At 41.9% G+C, this 21,826-nt stretch overlaps 2 protein-coding genes across 4 annotated transcripts in view; one reads left to right on the top strand and one right to left on the bottom strand.

The window, feature by feature from the left end:
* Positions 1-18,610, top strand: part of LOC110952143 (titin-like) — a 28,066-nt gene extending 9,456 nt beyond the window's left edge. Inside the window, exons 3-8 of the mRNA XM_022195527.2 lie at positions 11,062-11,199; positions 11,368-11,411; positions 11,530-11,665; positions 11,972-12,082; positions 12,302-16,738; positions 17,662-18,610. Of these exons, the coding sequence (XP_022051219.1) occupies positions 11,062-11,199; positions 11,368-11,411; positions 11,530-11,665; positions 11,972-12,082; positions 12,302-16,738; positions 17,662-17,732 (4,937 nt within the window). The 3' untranslated portion in view covers positions 17,733-18,610. The remainder of the gene's footprint in view (positions 1-11,061; positions 11,200-11,367; positions 11,412-11,529; positions 11,666-11,971; positions 12,083-12,301; positions 16,739-17,661) is intronic.
* Positions 18,611-18,950: 340 nt separating this feature from the next.
* si:ch211-67f13.7 (uncharacterized protein LOC565426 homolog) lies at positions 18,951-21,801 on the bottom strand. Of its 3 annotated transcripts, XM_051955697.1 has the most exons (8): positions 21,056-21,801; positions 20,865-20,977; positions 20,668-20,774; positions 20,378-20,552; positions 20,181-20,295; positions 20,027-20,106; positions 19,852-19,940; positions 18,951-19,721 (listed from the first exon to the last, which is right to left on the bottom strand). In XM_051955697.1, the coding sequence occupies exons 1-8, from the start codon at positions 21,533-21,535 to the stop codon at positions 19,039-19,041; spliced, it is 1,842 nt and encodes a 613-aa protein (XP_051811657.1). In that variant the 5' UTR covers positions 21,536-21,801; the 3' UTR covers positions 18,951-19,038. The 3 variants fall into 3 exon arrangements, with proteins under 3 accessions (XP_051811657.1, XP_051811660.1, XP_051811665.1); XM_051955700.1 differs by having other exon boundaries at positions 20,865-21,168; XM_051955705.1 differs by lacking the exon at positions 21,056-21,801 and having other exon boundaries at positions 20,378-20,774; positions 20,865-20,876.
* Between the last annotated feature and the right edge of the window lie 25 nt (positions 21,802-21,826).

Here is a 21,826-nt window from a genome sequence, read left to right as displayed (position 1 = left end):
GAAGCCCAGATCTCAGAAGCGCAGTGGGAAGGGTGTCGGGGATTTCCACCAGATCCAGACTCTTCGTCAAACCGTACCCGCAACAGAAGATGAATATGTATGGACGTGCTTGCAGTCACATCTGCGGCTTTGGCAGAAGATGAACGCATAGACGGATACGTCAGCAATGAGTAAAGATTGCGTCTGTGAGCTGTATTATGCAATCTTTGCGCTTTATTGTGCTACTTATGGTCTGCCCCAACAGTGTGAGAGTCAGAGTTTTGTTTGAGAAAGTAAACCCTGAAGAGAGATAAGGTGTTTCTCCTCTACCAAGGTTGGCTTAGAGGCAGACTCCCACATTGGCCAGAGGTCAGAAATGCTCCTTCACTTCTGCACTCAACTTGAATTCCAGAAAAATGTCAGTGTCTGGGTGTTTAAAGAGTTGTTACCAGCCTTTACACATTATTGTGACGGCAGCTACAGTAAAAATAATTTGAAATAGCATGTCGATCGCCTTAGGGTAGCAGACCATAAAGTGATGGAAATGTATCAATAAAAAGTCACAAGTGTTGACTGGTAACTGTGATTTATGTGCCAGGTATAAACATACTCTGCTGTTAAAGCCCTGAGCAGAGAAAGTGTTGTGTATGTCATGTAGATTGTTTTTGCTGGCAACAACAGCTGCAAACTCCTCACCAGACGCTTCCTCAGACTAGAGAAGGAGCTCAGCGACTCCCGAAATGCATCCAGAGGAGGTTCATTACAGGAGCAAGGCGCGGTACGGTGTAACACAGAAAAGTGAATACCTCCAGCTGAGCCTGTGATGATGATCTGTATTGATGCCAGAGGGGCCTCCTGCCCAGTAAAAGCCTGGTATGATGGGCTCTGTGCCAGTTAATTAAAAGCCATGCCAGGACTGTTACAGTGAGGGAGGAACAAGGGGCTCTGTTTTTTCTGACCCCTCCACTCATACTGTTGCTCATCGAGCTGAGACGCTCAGAGAGCCTCATCTGGGGTATGTGCATGTATGAGACTGGGATTCTGGTACCTGATACCTTTTGGTAGTGAAATGTAACAGGAAAATTTTTTCCTTTTTTTTCCAGCTCTCTTTCATCATGACCTGAGAGTGCTTTCCAGTTCCCTCTAGAAATCTTGTTACATATACATCACCATAAATACGAAGTATAGGAAGCAACGTTGCTGTAGTGTTTTTAGAGTATTTGTTGCTCTTTGCAACATTTAAATATAATCTGTATCTAAATGATTAATTGTTGTAATTGTTTTTTATACAATGATGCAAAGCCAGTTCTATCTTCTAAATTGTGATGATTTGCTTCTTTTCCACACAAATAAATGATAGTAAGAAGGAATGTTTGGTATTTGGAATGTTTGTCTAATGAAACAAGTGATTTCATATTATTACCATAAGGTTTAGGACATTTTGATGGGCATTTTGCACTATTTGTTGCATGTTATTATGTGAATGATTTCTCAGTTAACTGGGAAAATGCCTTTTAGATTAATGAATAATGCAAATAATTCTTAGTTACAGACCTGGACATTATTACAACTAACTTATCTTAATTGATGAAGTTTTTTTCCCAATTAATCAGACTAAAAAAAAGTTACATTTCTTTTTTTCATCAGTGAATCTGTAGTTGATCTTGACACGGACCTAATTTATTAAGGTTCACATTGTTTTTAAATCTTCCTGCTTCTGAGGACAAATGTAAGATCTCAAGAATTAATTCCCTGTAATGTTGTTCCCTAAAAACAGAAACCTTTACTCGGACATTAAGTTGATCAAATCAGTGATTAAAATCTGGCATTGAATGTATGTTTTGTCATGACACAGTTAGATGAAAAACAGTTTACATTTAGAACTTTGGCCTTCGTTGTTTATAGACAGCTCTTTGCAGAAACCATAGATGTATTTCTCAAATTAAGGTACAAAATTGTATGGTATTAACCGCAAAATGCTAAAATCAATTCAAAGAATACTAGCTCTCCTAATGTGAGCGTGTTTTTCTCTGATACTGTGCATCTTCAGTCTGATAATTAAACAATTTCATCAGTTTTATCTACAGTTTCACTTCAAGATGACAGTGCAGGTTGACCTCGATTCCCTGTCAGCGAACCCTGTGTAGATTTGTTTTGCCCTTTGCTCTTCGTCAACAAAGCCAGTGGAATTTGACCAGAGAGTGGATCTGAACAGTAGCAGACTTTTAGCTGATAAGCTCTGCTCTCCTGAACCTTCCAGTGTGGTAAACCAATTAATTCTACATTGTCTGTCCATTGTGCTTCATCTCGAGCCAAAAGGCAGTGGCTGTCTATCTTTACAAGTTAATTTGCTTCCATTTGTGTAATTACATGCAGCACCCAGAGATTTGTCTCCGCTGTGCTGTCCGTTTACTCAGTCCTCTGTAAAACCAGATAATAGGCTTCTTTCTCTCTCTCTCTCTCTCTCTCTCTGTGCCTGTATTACCTTTATAATGACTCTTTAGAGGAATTCCCTCGCTTTCAAATGGAAACAAGGTTGCTGAAGACTGATTAGGTCATACAGTCCTAACAAGGTGCTCTCAGAAGGTCACCTGTTGCCTCAAAACACTCCCTGAGAGATTCCTCACATTCCTGATCTGTAAGATATTTTTTTGAGGAAGCTTGAAATAGAGAGCCCTTTGTGTGTGAGAGTTTATGTTTAGTTTGCATGCCAGCTTCACATCATATGAGCCATTTAATTCTCCTTCCTTAGTGGCCTATTTAGTTAGAGATGCTGCATAAGTGAAACAGGATTGTTAAGTCGAAGTGTATTGAATGTATCTCCTTTATTGATTTTTCTTACCATGTCGCATAACGCTTTGTCAGTTAAAGCTGTTTTTTTTTTTTGGAGCATTTATGTCTGCGTGACATCAGTTTAGATACGATTGTATGACACATTTGTAGACTTTATGGGTTCATGGACAGGTCAAATTTGAAATGAAATCTTCTCAGTTGCATTAAAGGTGCAAAGAGGGGCTGAAGTTAATGGATAAAAAAGGAAGAAAACTTGTTTTTCCTGGTAAAGCAGAGATTCAGTTTCCAGCTGTGGGCTTTTGAACAAATTAAACACTGAGTTGAACATAACTTGCAACACATTGTTTAAGGAAGTGAAAGAAAAAAATAATCCTTCTTCCTTGAAAGGTTTGTTTGTCACATACACAGTTTACTAGGATGGAATGAAATATAGGATTCTGGGATTTGTGGTTGTTGTTTTTTTTGGCAAACTCAAGGGCAACGACAGCTAAAGACAAACCAGCCTTTGTGCAATTAACTCAGAAAATATATTACGGTACAAAATAACAACAAATGACAGTTGTAACACCAGATGATTCAGTGACAATGAAGGGCAGGAAAACTGGTTTGAGAAAAGTGCGTTCTGATAAAGTTTCACTTTCTTCCTCACATGGCGGGAAGTAATCGGCTGCCTTTTTATACAGTGTCGCCTCAGGGACGTGAATCTCTCTCAAAGATGCTTTTATGAAAAGGGTTTGTTGATTTTTGTTATGTGGTTTTGTAAATTAAAACACCATCATGGATGAAGTCACTTTTTGTGATACTTTGAGGAAAATGGCTAAATCGTTATTACTTAAAAACCTAAAAAGTCAACATAAAGCTAAAAAAAATAGCTCACATAAGGAAACACACACACTCTGTATATGTGTCAGTAAAAATCCCATTGATGCAGGCACTGTGGGAATTTCTGTTGTTGAGGATTTGCCTGCGTTGTAAACAGTTGCACAAATACATATTTATCATCACAGAAGGATTTGATTTCAACGGGTGAAGAGTCACCACACCCAGATGGCAGTGATCATATTTAGGTTGCTCAGAGGTTAGGAAAGGTTTCTTAAGTGCCAGTTTGCCCTCTAGTCTCATCTGAATAATGTGCTTAGGTTTCATTTCTTCAAGTTCCTTTTATTCTTTGTAGTCTTATAATGTTTGGTATCAGTGTTACCAAACTAAGCAGGCAGGACAGCCAACAGCAACAGTTGTTATTTATGAAGTCATACATTGTTTCATTGTCAAGATATGCAGATATGGTACAGTGGTTCTGCACCAACTGCACAGTCTTTTGTCACGAATAGAAAATGTTTGCCGACACACGGTGGCAGGTCTACAGAGAGGCTGATAAGTATGGGCTTGGAAAGCTTTGTGAGTCACCACTCACGACTTCTGCAGTTAAATCAGAAGGTTTTAAAGCAATGGCAGATAGCAGACGCTTGTGACAGTCTTGCTAAAGATAACATTGTTGATTTTAAGCCACCAGGGCAAGAAGTTAAGTAATAGTGCACATAGTGCTGGATGTTAATGTAGTTTTCCTTGCTGAGAACACACTGTTCTTACTGGATGAATTCAAGGACTGGAGCTGTGATAAGCTTGAACTCTGCTCCTATGTAATAGAGCTGCTTGCCCAGTTTTACAAACTGGTGCCCAGATGTGTCAAGAGTGTTTAACTAGAATCCATTATTTGTCTGTTTTGAAAACAAAGAATTAATAGCTAATAGCAGTCATGCGAGCAGCACTGTGGGAATGGTCCTGGACACTATTCTGCTTTGGGCTCTAAATTTGTAACCATGCGGCCTTTGATTAACAAATACTAACATTCGGGATGCCTGTATAGCTCAACTGGTAAAGCAGGTCACCCATGTACAGGGGCTGGTCTCCGACGCAGCGGCCTGGGTTTGATTCCTGCTTGCGGCCCTTTGCTGCATGTCTTCATCCCACTCTTCTCCCCCATTTCCTGTCTCTCTTCACTGTGACTTTTGCCTTATACAGACAAAAAAACCAAACAAATACTAATATTTGCTCTTAATCAGTAGCCATAAAGTTCATCTGAAGCCAAATGGAAACCTTCAGGGCTAAAAAATGAAGCCAGTATGGATGTGCCAAAGTTGCAGTTTTTGAATGGCCACTTGGGGCTGCCTCCTAAGGGAATCGATCCCAATAGACCCTCATGGTCAAATGTTCAACTTTACAACAGAAATAAACATGTTTACAGCCTGATACAAGAAGCAATTTTGGTCTCTAAAGCTAATTTTCCTGTTCATGACAACTGCACAAGAAGAACAAGAAATTTTTACACAATTCACTCATTTAAATTGTGTTAAGGCTTAGAAATACGCATAAACAAATCTTTCAGTCAGAGGTGGGTGCCATTTTAGGACAGTTCTTGGCCCAGAGGCGTTTTGTGTGGCCTTCCTCTGCTCCACCTCTTTCCTTATTTTTGGATTAGCTGGGAGTTGGGGCAAGTCAGAATCTGCAAAAGTGGTAACAGCCGGAGAATCACACTGAGCTTCAAATGCACTCTTCAGGGAACCTATGGATGACGATTTGTCCATCTTTACATACGGTCAGTGATTGATGTTGAGTAGTTTTTCTCACATTCAATAACAAATCCAAGTATTAGTAGTACTCTTTAGAAATTTGAACCTACCTGCTCACTAAGACTTACCTGCTGTGCCAGAGGAAAGGTGACTAAAGTCTTTATCTTCGGGGGAATCTGAAACCAATAATCACTTGTTACTGTCATCATCTTCATGACAATTCATCCAGTGGTTATTGAGATATTTCCATCTGAACCAAAATGGTGGACCAACGCTCATACTAATGACAGACATTGCAGTCCTCGAGCCTCACCGCTAATGTGGCTAAAATGGTAGCAGTCTGCCTTTTTCTGCCTAAAATAGTTAGAAAGAGATGATGCAACACTTATTAACTTGCTACCCAGACTACTATGCATGTGTCTACTCATTCTTCTTCCACTAATAAGAATGTTGAGCTCTTTACGCTGTTTCATTGTCTGTAATCACATATAGAAAGAGCCTGTAGCAAACTCTAGCTTACGTTAAACAGGTACTAGCAGGCCTGAATATTTTCCATTCTCCTGCACATTTTTTTATGTGATTGGATTTGTTGCTCGTGGCTAAACCTATTAAGACCTTGTCTTTTAGGAAGCTGCCACTGAATTAGTACTGTCTTGACTTGTAACATGATATGGTGGTTTGGGGAGGTGGGCAGGGGTCAGGTGTAAACTAATTTAATGACATCAACTGTGGCGTAGAAAGGTGGCCAGCCACAAATAACGGGCATGCATTTGTGAGCATTGTTAATGTGTTTTTGGCGGTATCGGATACATGCTTTGCGATGTGCCACGTGATGCAGGTGTATCCGTTATATGGATTGTGGTTCTTGTCACACCACACTTCTTGCCTTCTTTCTTTTCAGCCGCATGTTTATATTAAGTACACTGAAAACCAGGAGTGTGAAATGGCACAAGCTTGGACCAGGATGTGTCAACACGTGTGTCCAGTGCGCTGTGGCTGTATGTACTCGCTTTAAGTAAAGCGGTGAGGCTTCGTCTCTTTCCCACTGTCATCACCGTGCATTCAGTTGGGTTGGTGCTGATTAGAGAGGCTTAAGCACCTGGCAGACAGCACCCTCAGAGCTGGAGAGAATGTCTCTGCATGGTTGTCTGCCTGGCGATGCAAAACAGGAGAGAGGGGCAAGTTAGGGCAAAGATGAGAGGCGTGTGTGGGGTATTTACTTGATTCCCATGAAGCCATTGTAGGAAGAGTCTCATCGATGCCAGTTTGTCTGTGTTGATCTGTGTTTGGTGCTGTATCTAAAGAAAGTGCTGCTTTATGCCATAAATTTTTATAATGGATGAGCAGCTTGTACAGTGGCAAGGGGATAGCACTTTCGCCTTGCAGCAAGAAGATCCCCGGTTCAAATCCCAGCCTGAGCCCGGGATCTTTCTGCATGGAGTTTGCATGTTCTCCCTGTGCATGCGTGGGTTTTCTCCGGGCACTCCGGCTTCCTGTTAAAAATGTTTGTCAAGAACACTCACATAAAAATGAACCGAAATTCGTAGGATTCTGGTTGATTTTTATGTGAATGTTCTTAAGAGAATATTAGAAGCTTTACTGATATATTTGTAATCACTTTAGATATTTTTAGGATTTTTTTTGAAGATTTTTCTTGCCAAATTTTGGTGATTTTTTTAAAATAAAACTTTTAAGGGGAACTTTTAAGGAATTATTGGAATTTTCTTCCTGAAGCTTTTGCAAATTTTCAGAAATTTGGGGAATTTTTTGCTGAATTTTTGGATTTTTTTCAGACAAGGAAGCAATATTTTTTGGTGTTTGTAGATGAGGACAACAGGAGGGTTAATACATCTCAAATTAGGAGGTTACATCCATCCATCCTCTATACACCGCTTTATCCTCACTAGGGTCGCGGGGGTGCTGGAGCCTACTCAGCTGACTTGGGCGAAGGCAGGGGACACCCTGGACAGGTTGCCAGTCTGTTGCAGGGCTACATATACAGACAAACAATCACACTCACATTCACACCTACGGGCAAGTTAGAGTCATCAATTAACCTCAGCATATTTTTGGACTGTGGGAGGAAGCTGGAATACCCGGAGAAAACCCACGCATGCACAGGGAGAACATGCAAACTCCATGCAGAAAGATCCCAGGCCCAGGCCGGGATTTGAACCAGGGATCTTCTTGCTGCAAGGCGAAAGTGCTAACCACTTTTCCACTGTCTAGCTTATTTTAAGACACCTAAGCTTGACAATCCTGGTAAAATGCAGCTTAAAATAAGTTTTCCCAGCTAATTTTAAGATCTCAAAATTCTAAATATCATATCTTATTTTCTATATTGATTTTCTCACTTGTTTCAAGGTAAAAGTTCCTTGAAATAGTTTTTTTTTTTCTTTTTTTGAGAGGCCATTTTTTCCAGTGTTCAAAATAAATTCTTGTCCTCAGGTAGGCAGAAATGTAACAGTTTCATTGACACTTAAAGCTGATGGATTAATAAAACACTCAATCTGTCCTCTGAGAGGGCTCAACAATATATATTATTTTAATTCCATGTTTTTGTCAGCCTAAAACAACTCACAGATCACTGCTCCTAACTTAAAATGTCGAATCATAACTAATATTTACAAATGTCTGCTATGACCTGCATATTATAAACACTCCTCGCTACTTATGATGCAACATTCATCATTTCCTGAACCCTCCTGCCTTTGTTTACTACCAGAGGTTCAAAACAAACTTACCAGCAGATGTTTGCTCAATTAAAGTGTTTTACTGTAAATCCACTTTTATTTACATGTCTTAGAGCGTAATCATAATTCCCCTCCTTGATCCTTTTTTTTTTTTTTAAATGTTGTTTTTCCTCACTGGAGGCTGAAACTTGAATGAAACAATCACGCTGTACCACATCCATTAGGTTTATAGTGTGTTTATCCAAATCCGAGATGTAAACATCAGTTTGGGGTTCATACGTAATCACTGGCAGCTTCCTCACAATCCAGCAGTGACAGATGGCCTCTTTTAATATGTCAGTGATTAATATGGACGCAATTACAATGGGATCACGGAACCAGTGATAATATGAGCTCCTCATTAACGTGCACTCCTGCCCCACCCATCACTCCAGGCTTCTCTAGTTAAGTGTGTGCTGTCATGGCAACAACCCGAGTGTTGCCGTAGAATGATTTCCTCACACATGTACGTTGAGTTTCTGTTTACATCCGCAGGCAAAAGCAGTGACTTTAGCAGCCAATTCTGGGATTTCTATGTGTTCCGCCTTTAATTAATTTCTTTTTTTTCCTCTGTACATTGCTTTTGTGCGACTCACTCGGTAGGATCCCGACCATGGGAATATTTTCCGTTTGTTCAGATGTCACACATTCCATGTCATGTCTGCTCAGCACACCAGGAAGTGAACAAACCCTTAAGTCACAGAAGAATTTAAAGTGTCCTGACAATAAACAAAAACAGCAAACAGTAGAAAAAAAAATTCAAGAACTACTTTTAAAAGGTGTATTTTCAGATCAGAAAATCCATCCCCAGATATCAGCACTTAACAGTTAACTAGAGAATTCTGTTGTGATCGTCTGTATTTCTGGCTGCATAGTAACAAATTCAATGTTGTGTTTCTGGAAACAATAGGGAACATTTTTCACATGTGTAACCATGTGCTTTGGACCTGCAGGCCTCTTTAAATGTGGTTTTGATCTTGTTATAGGAATATATCATTTCAATTCACGTGCTCCCCCTTGTGGTAAAAACAATGCAGTTATTGCTCTCCTAACAGTCTAAAGAACAACAGGAATTCCCCATGTTCTTAAAGTCCTTCAGTGAAAACAGTGTATAATCCCACAAAGTAGAGTTGTGTTATTTGTTGAGAGTGCTAAAGCCGGGGCTCAAGTGAGAGGGAGGCACCGCTGATGCGCTTGTACCTCAAATCCCTGACAACAGCTCTGTCTTTCCTTCAGTGTTTACATGTTTGATTTCAGTTTGATCTGAGTCCTCACTGGCCAATCCGGGGTGAGCGTGCCTGCAGATGCAATGCTGCGTATCTTGTTGGCCGCTGACAGGGGGCAGATAAAGTGGAGAGGGAAGGCAGGAATTAGGCTGCTGAGGATTAGTGTCTGATTGTCTATTGGCTATGGAGACATCCTCTGCTCTGTGTGGACATGAACTAACAATAACAGCTTCATCAACAACAAGCATGATTATCATCCTGTACGCATCTTTCAGGATGTTTTTTTTTAACCGATGGACTGCAGACTACACCTTTTGATCTAAACTTCTTTCTTTTTTTAACACAATTTGAGCGTAGTTTTGGTGAACTTTATCATCACTTTTCTAAGATATAGGAAAGACCATGGTGGTGCTTTTGACTAATAGCTCTGGCCCTAAAGTCTACTGCTTTCCAACAGTTTTCAAGAGAAAAGGTGAGTGAAAACAACACGGCACTTGTTTGACTGATTTGCTCTTATTGGTTTATGAGTCAAACCAATTGTCCTGCCCAGATTGCGGAATTGATTTGACAATGCTTGTATGACCAGGAAAGGCTGGATCAACTGGCTCGCCTTAGACAGTCTATAAAGTAATTAAAGTGTGGGCATCAACTGTTGCTATCAAACTGCTGCCAGTTTGTAGTGTTTACACTGCTGATATGTAAATGTGTTGTGATTCATTCATGCTCCCACTTTGGCTACTAGTAGTTATCACAAAAACAAAAGAATTTAAATTTTGCATATATATAGATACATGCCGATTGGGATTTTATTTTAAATACCAAAACACCCATAATGCTGTTACAGTAGAAGGAGGTTAAAAATTAGCTAATGATCACTAAGCACATGATTGTCAAGGCTAATTCCAGCATGGTCTTACACGACAGTACGGACAGTAGAGCACTATAGGTAGCTAAATGTAGAGCAGCTGTCACTGTTACATAAAAGGGCCTTGGCAGGCTATTAGCTCAATGATCCCAGACTGTGCCCTGGAAGAGTGAGGACATGTGCCAGGTGGTCAGCAAATGTAAAGCTACAGTTCATAATCTTTCATTTTGTATAGTTTCCTAAATGAAATCACTGCAATTTTTGCATTTTTTTGTAGCTCAAACTAAAAAAACTAGAGTTTTGCATTTTCTTTGTTAAACCTCTGTAATTTAACTTTCTTTCATATGGCATTAGGTAATTAAAGTGTGCCATTTGAGTTTTTGTCGTGCTAGAGTTTCAGATATGACTGGAGGTAATTTGTGTCTCAAACATTTTTTTGGTTGTCTGCCATAAGTTGTCAATGTGGCATTTCAAGTATTTAGTAATTACTCAATGCAAGATCCAGCCGTTGAACTGTGCATGTAACAAGATGTGACAACAATGTAATTAATGTCCTTCTCACGGTCTCATTAAATCATACTTAGGCAGGAAAAATGTGTAATGTCAGGCATATGTAGTTGATGGTAGATTTTTGATATGATAATCCTTTCTTTAAAGTCATTGTCAGAGTCACTGGAGTTTAATCCTCCATAAGAGGGACTGGGGTTCAGCCTGTTTAAATCGCACTCTTATGTATTAACCCCGCAAACATATTTACTGTTCCAGTGCTTAAATGTCTCTGACAGGCACCTGAATGCTCTTTTCCTGTCCATATGGCCCCCACATCTACTATTACTGCAACACAGAGCTTTGAATTGATCCAGGCTGATCCCCTCTCCTCCTCTCTCTCCTTTAAGCTGACCCAAAGCGAGATGACAAGACCTCCACACCCCCGTTGTTCCAAGAGAATGTGTTCATTGAGTCCAGCCGGTCCAAGTACCTGGAGGACCTCCACACTGAGGCCCTGGAAGGACTGAAAATGATGCAGCAGGAAGGTACAATAGTCTATTCTTCTGTGTACTAAACTGGAGTTATCCCACAATAACATGTTGATAACTTTCTGCCTAGTGCAGAAGAGGGAGTGTAAAGGAGGATATAATCACTGCCAAGAATTTAACATACCATTGTAAATCACTATATGAAATATAATTCTCTCTTGGCAGAAACCAATAATGGAGTGGAGTATCAGGATAATGAAAGTACAATAGTAAGTGACACATCACAACAAGAATTCTGTTTTCTTGCACACAGTATATTCACAGTTATAGTGCTACTAATGGATTTTCCCCACCCATCCATAAATATTGTGTTTCTCCTTACTACAGTCAGCAGTGACGGTCCAAACAGATGGAGGAAGTGGAGGCTTTGTGACAGACAGCACCATTCCTGACACATCCTCTGTTGTCTCTGCAAAATCATCAGTATCCGCAAGATCCTCCCGCTCTGGACTCACCAGACAAGGTAACTTAACCATGAGCCAAAACACTGTTTATGCAAAATATGGTGACACTTGTATAAGATATTTAATAGTTGACATGGAACTGAAACAATAGGTTACCTGACATTAAGCTGAATATTTGTGTGTTTTGAAGATTTGGCTGAATAAAATAATCAAGCTGTGCTCTGATAGTGAACAGGAACTTTGTATTGTTATTTGACACAATATGAATAAAATTATAAACTTAATTAAAAATAACCTATAGATGGATTCACATTAAATACATAGTGTTCATCATCCTCTTTCTTCTCACATTTATGTCTTTCCAGGATCAACATTCAGACCATTGAACTCTGGGAAAAAGTCAGAAAAGGCCAAGACAAGGAGAAGACACAGGAAGACTGTTGCGGCTATCCCGCACCATGTCCAGAAAGAGCTGGGTATGCAGTTAATATTTTTGATATTCCTCATTTTAATGCTTTACTAAAGCCATCCTCCTGTGAATTACTCTTTGACTGATATGAACTACGTTAAGGAATGCCGTGGTATCCAGGATGATTATCTTAATGCCGTAAATGTGCTGATGGTTTTCTTACTTCAAAAAACTGAAATTTCTGTTGTGTGAGTATGTGGTAATTTCCCCTCTTGTCTTTCATTAGGCCTTGACAGAACAGGCTGGACACTGACTCAGAAGTTAGATGAGGAAGAGCTTTACAATGGCGACACTGATTGCAGCCCCACCACTGATGGGCCGCAACATGCAGTAGAGTCACAAAAGGGAGCAGGTGCCAACATTCAGGCTGTGAACGCCATCCAGCCTCTCAGCAAAGACGTAGTCGAACAGCTCGGTGCCACCCATGCTGGTCATAGGGATGACCTGGCTATGCTGCCCCACCTGGGCCCTGACTTGGAAGGTGATCAGAGGCCTCAGCCACTGGCTGTTCCCTGGATGACCACTGCTTCCAGCCTCCAGCAGGAGCCGCCCAGCCCCGTCATGACCATGTCGCCGCAGGCTGCTTACATGTCCAAAATCATTCCCAATGCTGTGTTGCCACCTTCCATTGACGTGGTGGAAATCAGCCGTGGCCGGAGTCGCAACAGTGTCCGCACAGTCAGCAAGAGCAGCCTGGTGCTGTCCAGCCCAGCTTCCTCCCGTGCTTCTTCTAGAGCCTCTTCATCCAGAACGCTTTCCTCCAGACCCTCCTCCAGAGCTTCCACCATCACCTCTGCCTCTCGTCAAAACTTTCCCAGCGTGTCCGACAATTCTGGTTGGAGTAATTCTGACTCCTCTGAGACCTTGGTATCTGACACATCAACTATCTCCAGCAGCAGCACTCCCAGGCAAAAGACATCTCAGGACGAAGATGCATCTGCTAAGGAGGACAAAGTTGGTGTTCACAGGTCCATTAACAAGTCCTCCAAAGGCACCTCCAATGGCAAGCTCCTAACTAAGGTAGATGAGGTTAAGAAAGATGGCCAGTTTGTGCGTAGCCTCTCCGTTATGAAGCCAAAGAGGGCTCCTCCTCCTCCAAGTCGCTCCTATTCCCTCCACAATAAGATGAAGCGAAGGTCACGCGATCTGGCAGAGGTTAAGGTCATTTCTGTACAACCCTCTCTAAATACCATCTCAGCTGCGCGTGAGGAAAATGAAAAAAACAAACCAAAATCTTCTCCTGTGCCCTCCAGGCCTGTAGATAGCCCTGGTTACAACGCTGACACCAGCTCTCTTGATGACTCTACAGGCTCTGTGTCATTTAGTCCCTTAAAATCTCAGCTGGAGGTACTAAAGGCAGAGGAGGCTAAAAAGGATGCAGAAAAGGTTTCTAAAGATGCTTCACAAGAAAAGAAGGAACCACTGAAAGAGAATAAGCTAAGCAAAGTGATCTCTCCATCCAGTGGCTACTCCAGCACATCTCCACAGGTTTCAAAACAACATCACAGTCCATCTCCAAAGCAAAAGAAAGGCCTATTAGCAAAGCTTCAAAGGTTATTTCCTGCATCCCCTTCTGCTGGTTCTTCTCCAGCCATTCTAACACAGCCAGAGGCTCCTGAAAACACAGGGGAACCTAAACCTGCATCAGTTGACACAATCAGTGTCAGCCCATCTGTACGGGCCTTGAGAGAACTCTTCAACATCCCTCCGCCACCAAAGGTCCACGCCCCTCCACCTCCTCCGCCTGAGGTATGGGCTCACAGCCCGCGTTCAATTGAGTTGCTCTTGGGACCTCCAGCCCCTGGTAAGACTTATGCTATTGTAAAGAAGAATCCAAAGGACAGGAGACAACAGAGGCAGTCTCCTTCTGTATCTGCAGAGGGCTCTGTGAAAAGCTTGGTGTTAGAAAGAAAACATAAGAATCCAGCTGTAACAGTAGAATCTGTTATTGGATCCCTTCATGAGATGGAGACAAAGAAAGTTCAAGAAAGTACGATTTTAAATGCAGAGAAAGAGAACAATGAAAGACTGACTCAGAATGTAGATATGAACGGAAGTAGTAAAGTTGAGAAAGTGAGAGCAAGTGATTTATTAAATGGGATGTTAGTGAAGGCCACAGAGAAACGGGAAGAAAGGCTGGCAGCAGTGAGAGAGGAAGCAGCTAAGAAGGCATCCACCCAACCTACAGATGAAAAGACTAACATGAATACGTTACCTGCCATTTCATTAGTACGTACTTCGCCATCGCCATCTCCACCTCTGGCACACCATCCTCCCCAAACCCTTACCAGACAGACCACAGAAGCTGCTACTGTCAAATCAGCAGAACTTGTTGTATCCCCCGAGTCATCCTGGCCTGAACCACCTCCACCAATCTCACAAGTGAGCCTTAATGGGCCGGATGAGACAGATTTCCCTCTTCCACCTCCACCACTGTTTGGTGAAGAGGGTCTAGTTTTACCAGTCGAAGTGCCACCGAAGACATCCATTCTTGCGCCTGTTACATCAGTGGTGAAAACGGCAAGTGTTAAGTTGATCTCAGGGGCTGAACCACAGAAACACAGTGTGTCTCAGGAAATAACATCTCAACCCCTAAATATCCCACCTCCCCCACCATATGCAGCTCCCCCTCCCCCAACTGCAGTAATCTTACCACCTACGATCAAAAACGTCTCGGTACCAACAAAGGAGATTCCTCCACCACCACCTCCAGAAGTTTTTCCTGTGAGGCCCACGGAGTCATCCTCTACTGTGGTTCAAGATGTGCTCCCACTGGGTAAAGACATCTCTCCAACAGTGGTTAAAGTGATATCTCCCTCCCCAATTAAAAAAGTCCCACCTCCACAGGCTGCCAAGGCTTCCTGTCTGCCTCCCAAAGAGTCCTCCTTGGTTCAAGTTGTGCCCCTCCTCGTTAAAGAGGCCACTCCCACACTGGTTACAGTAGTACCTCCCTCTCCAGTTAAAGATGTCTCTCCTCCACTGGTTACTGAGGTCTCGCCTCCACCTCCCAAAGAGTCCTCTGCTCCTGTGGTTCAAGATGTGCCCATCCTAGTTAAAGAGGCCACCCCCACACTGGTTACAGTAGTGCCTCCCTCCCCAGTTAAAGAGGTCTCACCTCCACAGGTTGTTGAGGTATCCCCTCCACCTCCCAAAGAGTTCTCTGTTCCTGTGGTTCAAGATGCTCTCCCACTTGTTAAAGACACCATCCCCACACTGGTTACAGTAATTCCTTCTACACCAGTTAAAGAGGCCTCCCCTCCACAGGTTGTTGAGGTTTCTCCTCTGCCTCCCAAAAAATCTTCAGTTCCCATGGTTCAAAATGCACTCCCATTCGTTAAAGACCTCTCCCCCACACTGGTTACAGCAGTGTCTCCCTCCCCTATTGAAGAGGTCTCGCCTCCACTGGTTACTGAGGTCTCACACCCACCTCCTGAAGAGGTTTCTGTTCTGCCCCATGAAGAGGTTGCTACTCCACCTCTGCAAGATGATGCCTCTCAGATCTCTGAAGAGGCACAACCTGTCATCACACTTACTCCACCACAAAGTATTCCACCTCCCTCTCCCCAACCATCACAACCACAGTCATCAGAGCAGGAGATTGATCTTTCACAAGAGGGCACCTCTTTTGTACCTGAGATTAACCCAGCTTCATTTAACAGTATTCTCACTCCCCCTCAGAGTATTCCACCTCCACCTCCAGTAGAGCTTTTCCAAAAGCCACAGGTTGTAGCCCCAAATACTGTTTGTCCAACAACCCAGGAGACCCCGCCTACACCTCCATTTGAAATCTCAATGCCGCCTGCAACCTCTCCTCCATCAGAAAAGACTCAAGAATTTGCTCCTTCTCCCATAAACATTGATTCCCCTCCACCTTTTCAAGCACAGGATCTTGCCAGCATTGAGGACCTACCTAGTCCTTCAAGCACAGAAAACCAAACCCAAGATCAGACACCTGCTCCTGTTGGGCAAGAGGAAACTACTCCCATTGTTACCACATCAAGCAGCAGCCCTGAGCCCCCTAAAACTCAAGAACAACCACAGGCTGAGGTCATAATGCGAAAACAGCAGGTCCCAACATCATCTGCCAGTAGTGAGGCTCCTCCGAAGCCCATCAGAAGGTCTCTGATCATGACCTCTCCCACATCTTCATCTCCACCTGTCATATCCATTTCACAACCGACTCTTCCCAAATCCCATTCAGTTGTGGTTCCACCTGTATCTTCATCCACAGCCCTCTCCCCTATGAAAAAGTCTCCTCCTGCCATGACCACTTCTCCCTCCATGAATCTACAGGAGGCCATCCGTATGAGGACAGCAGCCAGATCAAAAGAAGGCACTACATCTCGCCTCAGCCTGCACTCACCAACATCACCCATGGACCTCCATAAGTCCCCTACCAGTACTGCAAGCTTTATCTTTTCCAAGAGTAACAAGAAGGTGATGATTGAGACTAAGCCAGTGCTGGAGGACAAACAGACTATACAAAAGAACGTGGAGGTTCCCACTGTGACGAAGTTGAACAGTGAAGCAGAGTCATTGAAGAAAGGAGTCAAGGTGCCGCCACCTGTTGCAAAGAAACCTAAAACAAAGGGCAAGGAAGTTGAAACCACCGAAAGCAAGGAGCAAACTGCAGGACAGGAAGTGCAACAAGAGAGTATCAAAGGTAACAGAGATCGCTCTGTATGTTTTAAACTCATCAGATTTAGACTGTGATGGTTCAGCTCCTCTGTTTGAAACGCTGATGTCAAAAATTTTTAGAATACACAGTCATGCTAAAGACTTGTGCTCTCTGTTGAGTTCTTGATAAATTTGATTGATGCCATTCACCTAATCTGCCATTGCTTTTCATGTTGTGGCTGGTTGGTGCACTTTAGCCTCCGACTTGTTTCTTGGAGTCGAAGGTATTGGGAATTTTTGCAAGTGATATTAGGTCCATTTGCTAAAAAGAAATGGTAAAGAAATACTGAAGCATCAACAAACTGTTAATAGACTAGCTGTACAAGCATAATTGTTAGCAGTCAATGCAAATTGAAATTCACTTAATTTGAGCTGCACAGTTTGGTTGAATGCATCAAAAATAGTTAATTAGGGCTGCTTAAATGATGTGAGTAGAGATTTAGCAGTAGGGTTAGCTATCTTAGAATAATACTAAAACTCCTGGCACAGAATATGGTTCTTATTATTCACCATCAGCTTTAGCAGGTGTAAAATCTACCACTGTCTTTGTTTAGCATGTTACTATGCTAACCTTTGCTAATCAGCATATATACAAAGTACAGCTTAGGCTGATGACAATGTCATTTATTTTACAGGTATTTGGTCTTAAACCAAAAGTATTGGACAAAATAAAAGAGATGGAAGCCAATGGTTCACCAAAGCCTTTGCAGTTGAAACAAAGGGTGGAATAAAGATGTAGAAAAGTTCATGCTCATCTATCCAGCAGTTCAAACAAGTGGACCAAATGACTGACACTGCCATTCCTAGAGCTGTGCTGCATGAAGAGCGAAAATTCAATTTAGCCGTTACTGCTTTGTTTTTGTACAACCATTTTGTTTCCCATCAAACTAATTCTGTCCCATTTTCCAGTTTCAGATGCCGCAGAGAAAACAAATGGGACAGCGGGTACTGTTGAAGGAGAAGAGACATCGTCTACATGATTGTAAAGACTGAAGGACACCTGGGAAGGACTTACCAATAACATTTACTTCATTGCAAGTCTGTGTGTGGTAGACAAGAAGCTGAAATTGGATGAATGCAATCCTTATTTCAAAAATTACATTTTGAAATGTTCTTGAGTGATTTGATTTAATGGTGTTGGTTTTAATTTCCTGAAGTACTTATTTTGCATTTTACAGAGTAAATGCTGTATATTTTCTTTGCCAGAGGGTGTTCTGAGCTTTGCTGTTGAAAGAGATGGGGATATATCGCCCTCTAGTGTCAAACAGTGATTGTACCACTTGTGTCCTGCTGAATCGGAGCTTTAGTCAGTACTTGGGACTTTTGGGCGCTCATCTGTAAATATAGCAACATTATGTATATTTAACAAATACAGTAATAATGGATTTGTTCTACAGAGTTCTGTTCTGTGTATTTTCTAAGAGAGTTTCCACACCAATTATATTTGTTAATGAAATATTATCTAACTTATTTTTCCTGTCATGTTCAGAGGAGTGTCACCTTTGCTTTGCTTGTTAAATTCTAATATAATATAAATCAAGTTTGTTTGTGTCACTGCACAATCATATCCAAATTTATGTTTTCAAGAATCCCAGGTTGTTTTTTATTCTTCCAAACCTATCTATGCACAAGGCAATTCACGTCACCGAAAATGCAGACATAAAGCAATACTAAAGTCATTATTACGGAGCACGTTTTCTGCTGCTTTTAGTTACTGATATTGGAAGTGTTGCCTTTCCTCACAGTTGTTGTGGCTCAAACACTGAGATGTTTGTGTTGGATTTCAAACTGGTTTTAGAGACTATAATGTAAGAAAATCATTCATAAAGAAAAAATTAAAGATTTATGGACAAATCAAGTTGTTGTGCTGACTGAGGACAGCCTTTTTAAAAAAAAAAAAAAATCTTACAAGGTTGTTGTTGTTCCTGTGACATTTGTATACATTTTCTGACTTCAGTCTTTACTTTGCTTGAGCCTGAAGTTTGTATAGTACAATATGATCCAAACATACGAATACAGATTTACGGATGCCTTCTGTTTTTAATATTAGTTGGAAAAAAATCACAGTGATAAAACTTCTCTTTTCAGCTACAAGATAAACAAATTTCGTAATCTCACGAAAAGAAAATAGTTTTCAAATGAATTGTGATTATGAGGGAAGTCAAGCAAAATGATTTGACAAAAGAAAGTCAGGTAACTGCTTTTTCATATTTACTTTTATTGAAATGAGTCAAAGACTTTTCTTATGGAGAGTTGGAGCAGAGTACTCCATTCACTGATGTAACACTACCTCCATGTGAAATACCATGTGCTCTCCCCATCATCCACATCTGCCAGGCTGCTGTCATTCTTCCTCTGATCCTCCAAAGCTATCATCCTCTCACTCGCTTCACCTCTGCCTGTATATGTCATGTTTTCTACCCCATCTTCAGAGTGAGGTGGCTCAACCTTTCTCTGTAAGTTGACTTCTGATGGTAACATCTCCTCCACCTGCACCCAGTGATGGAGCCCTTCACCTTCTTTCTGACTCAGATTCATCATTTGATCCATGTCAGAAATCTCACCCTTCCCCTTAAATCTCTCCTTCACTTTGCTCCCTGAAAGATCTTTTTCTTCATGTCCCGATCCGTCCTGCTCAAACTCATGTAAGCTCCTCACTTCAGATTCACTCCATTTGTCATCCAAAACCCTCTCCCTAAAACTTAACTCATTTAAATCAGGTTCTTTCATCTCTCCAAAGGTAATTCCTTCTTCTTGAAGCTGCTCCTCCTCCTCAGCTAAACCATCATCATTCTTTACCACGTCCTCACTTTCCCAGAGCTTTTCATGACTGTGCAGCTCAGCGATGTCATGTTTTTCTGCGGTCTCTTCTTTTCTCTTGCTAAAGATAGAGGATCTGACTGGTAGAAAGCCTTCCTCTGGTGTGTACGGCTGATCTGAAACCAACAACGGCCCACTTCTGGCAGAGCCTTTGGAAAATAAAAGACATCAAACGTCACTTTTCAAAGCTGACAGCTAGAGATTTGATGCTTATCATCAAAGCACTTTTATATTTTTCTTTTGAAATCCAACAAAGGCTACAAAAAAACCATCACACACCTTCCATCATGGCTCTCCGACGTTTAGAGGTCACACATTGTGACTCACAGCATTCACATATGGAGTCATCACCAGTGAGGGCCTTCCACCTGTTATGGTGCAGATATGTTCAATCCACCTGGAAACCACTGAAAATCTATCTAAAATGTACTGTTTTGGTTTGTGATGTGCTCACCTGTTGCCTGTGTATGTGCAGGATTTGTGTGTAGAACCTGGGTCCTCTGATGTCACAAATAATTTGCAGTGGATGCTGACCTAAAACAGAAACAGGATTAGGCCACAGCAGGTAGTTGTGTAAATCAAGAAAATTGTAGTTCCTCCAATCATACCTCAGTGTCAGGGTCAATGGTAAACTGGAAGGCCTTTAAGGACAACCTCAAGCTTTTGTTTGTCCGAGAAATGAACTGAGAGGCCCCTGGGTCTCGCCTGCTGTCCATCATACAGCTAATGATGTGGATGACATCCAACATTATGGACACCAAGATCAAAGCCAAACTGTTTTAAATGTGTTGTCCACAATACATACCCATAGTTGTCTATGATGGCGTATTGGAGGGATGATTTGGAGTCACTGGATGGTGCTGCATAGCAGCTATTGATGTACAGTTTTCCTCCAACAGGGAGGTAAGGAGCAGAAACCTGGACATTTACAGTTTGCCCAATCTGGTACACGTGGGACTTGGCTGGTTTGCTCCATAAATCTAAGAGTTCATTGAGCGATTCATAACAGTTATTTAATATTCAAACAGTTAACAAACAAAACAAATATCGTAATCAATGCTGTAGCGACTGAACACTAGATTTTTTTTAGCATACCATCCATTAACTTGATTTGGAAATCAGTCGGACGTCCTTTCAGCCTTTTACGCATAACATAGGTTTGCCAGGTGGGCTGCACAGCCAGCTGGTGTACATGATGGTCTCTGTGCAGGATGGAAGGTTGGGAGGGTTTAGATGCTGATCAAGTCTCCACATACAATAGACGATTAAAGTAATGAGGAAACAAGTCTAACCTTGGATAACGGCACTCAATCTGGACTTTGATCGGATGCGCTCTGCTCGGAAAACGCCTGGGCGAAGGCTCATAATGCAGCTCAAATTTGTAGACCAGGTAACCGCGTGGCAGCTATCGAGGAAAGTCAAAAACTGTGATTTTAACTTGCGGGGATTGTCTGGAGGCGAATGACACCCGTGGACATCTTACCTCACGCACTCCATCACACGCTGTCAGTGGATACGTGAAGAGCAGGTCACCGTATGGTCTGAGGAGCCCGTTGCTTGTGCAGCTGCTGCCTAATTTCAGCTCGTCTGCATCTGCGCCCAGACCGTAGAAAGCTGGTCTAACCCGAACTACTAAGTCCGACGTGGAGCAGGTTACCGAGACGTCTGGGAGAAAAGCGAAGTCCGACTGGATGTTTGCGTCCTGACTCATAGATCCAGGTGTTACTGGCTTTGAAGGCAGATAGGATCTGAGTAGAGGCAACGGAGCTGTGCTGGCAGGTAACCTCAGACTGGACTTTCTGCCTTCTATTTTTAACAGATCTATTGGTTTAGATTTTGGAGTGCCCAATTTGAAAACCCTTTTCCTTCTTGCAAATGGATATTCATACGTGTCTGCTGCAGCTCTAAGGATGCCAAGTGATAAAACACTCCACAAAACAAAGAGATGCCACTTTGTTTTCATCGCAACTGACTTCTATCCTTCTGTCTTTCTCTTTCAATCCGCGCGTAAAAGCACCACCGTCACGGCTGGAGATAATTAGAAGTGATAAATTGGCAGCATGCTGTCTAACAGGAGAAGCTGAGCTTCGTTTGTTTGGTTGATTTCAGTCTCTGCAAGAAACTTGTAGCTGTTTTCTTTGGATCGTTACTTCTTTGTTTAACTGAGTGCTCATGGTAACTTTGCTTTGAAATAGAATCAAACAGACTTAAAAGCAAATAAGGGGAATAATGAATAAAATCAGATAATGAGGGT

This window comes from Acanthochromis polyacanthus, chromosome 1 (assembly GCF_021347895.1).
Source record: "Acanthochromis polyacanthus isolate Apoly-LR-REF ecotype Palm Island chromosome 1, KAUST_Apoly_ChrSc, whole genome shotgun sequence".
Classification (NCBI taxonomy): Eukaryota; Metazoa; Chordata; class Actinopteri; family Pomacentridae; genus Acanthochromis; species Acanthochromis polyacanthus.
The sequence above is the reverse complement of the archived record's forward strand: the minus strand, read 5'-3'. Positions and strand labels throughout refer to the sequence as shown.

Excerpts from the sequence above, each read along its gene's own strand:
- si:ch211-67f13.7 (XM_051955697.1), bottom strand. The coding sequence starts at position 21,535 with ATGAAAACAAAGTGGCATCTCTTTGTTTTGTGGAGTGTTTTATCACTT. Across the intron at positions 20,553-20,667 it reads CCAAATCAAGTTAATGGATG|ATTTATGGAGCAAACCAGCC; the intron begins GTATGCTAAAAA and ends ATGAACTCTTAG. Across the intron at positions 20,296-20,377 it reads GCCATCATAGACAACTATGG|CTGTATGATGGACAGCAGGC; the intron begins GTATGTATTGTG and ends CCACATCATTAG.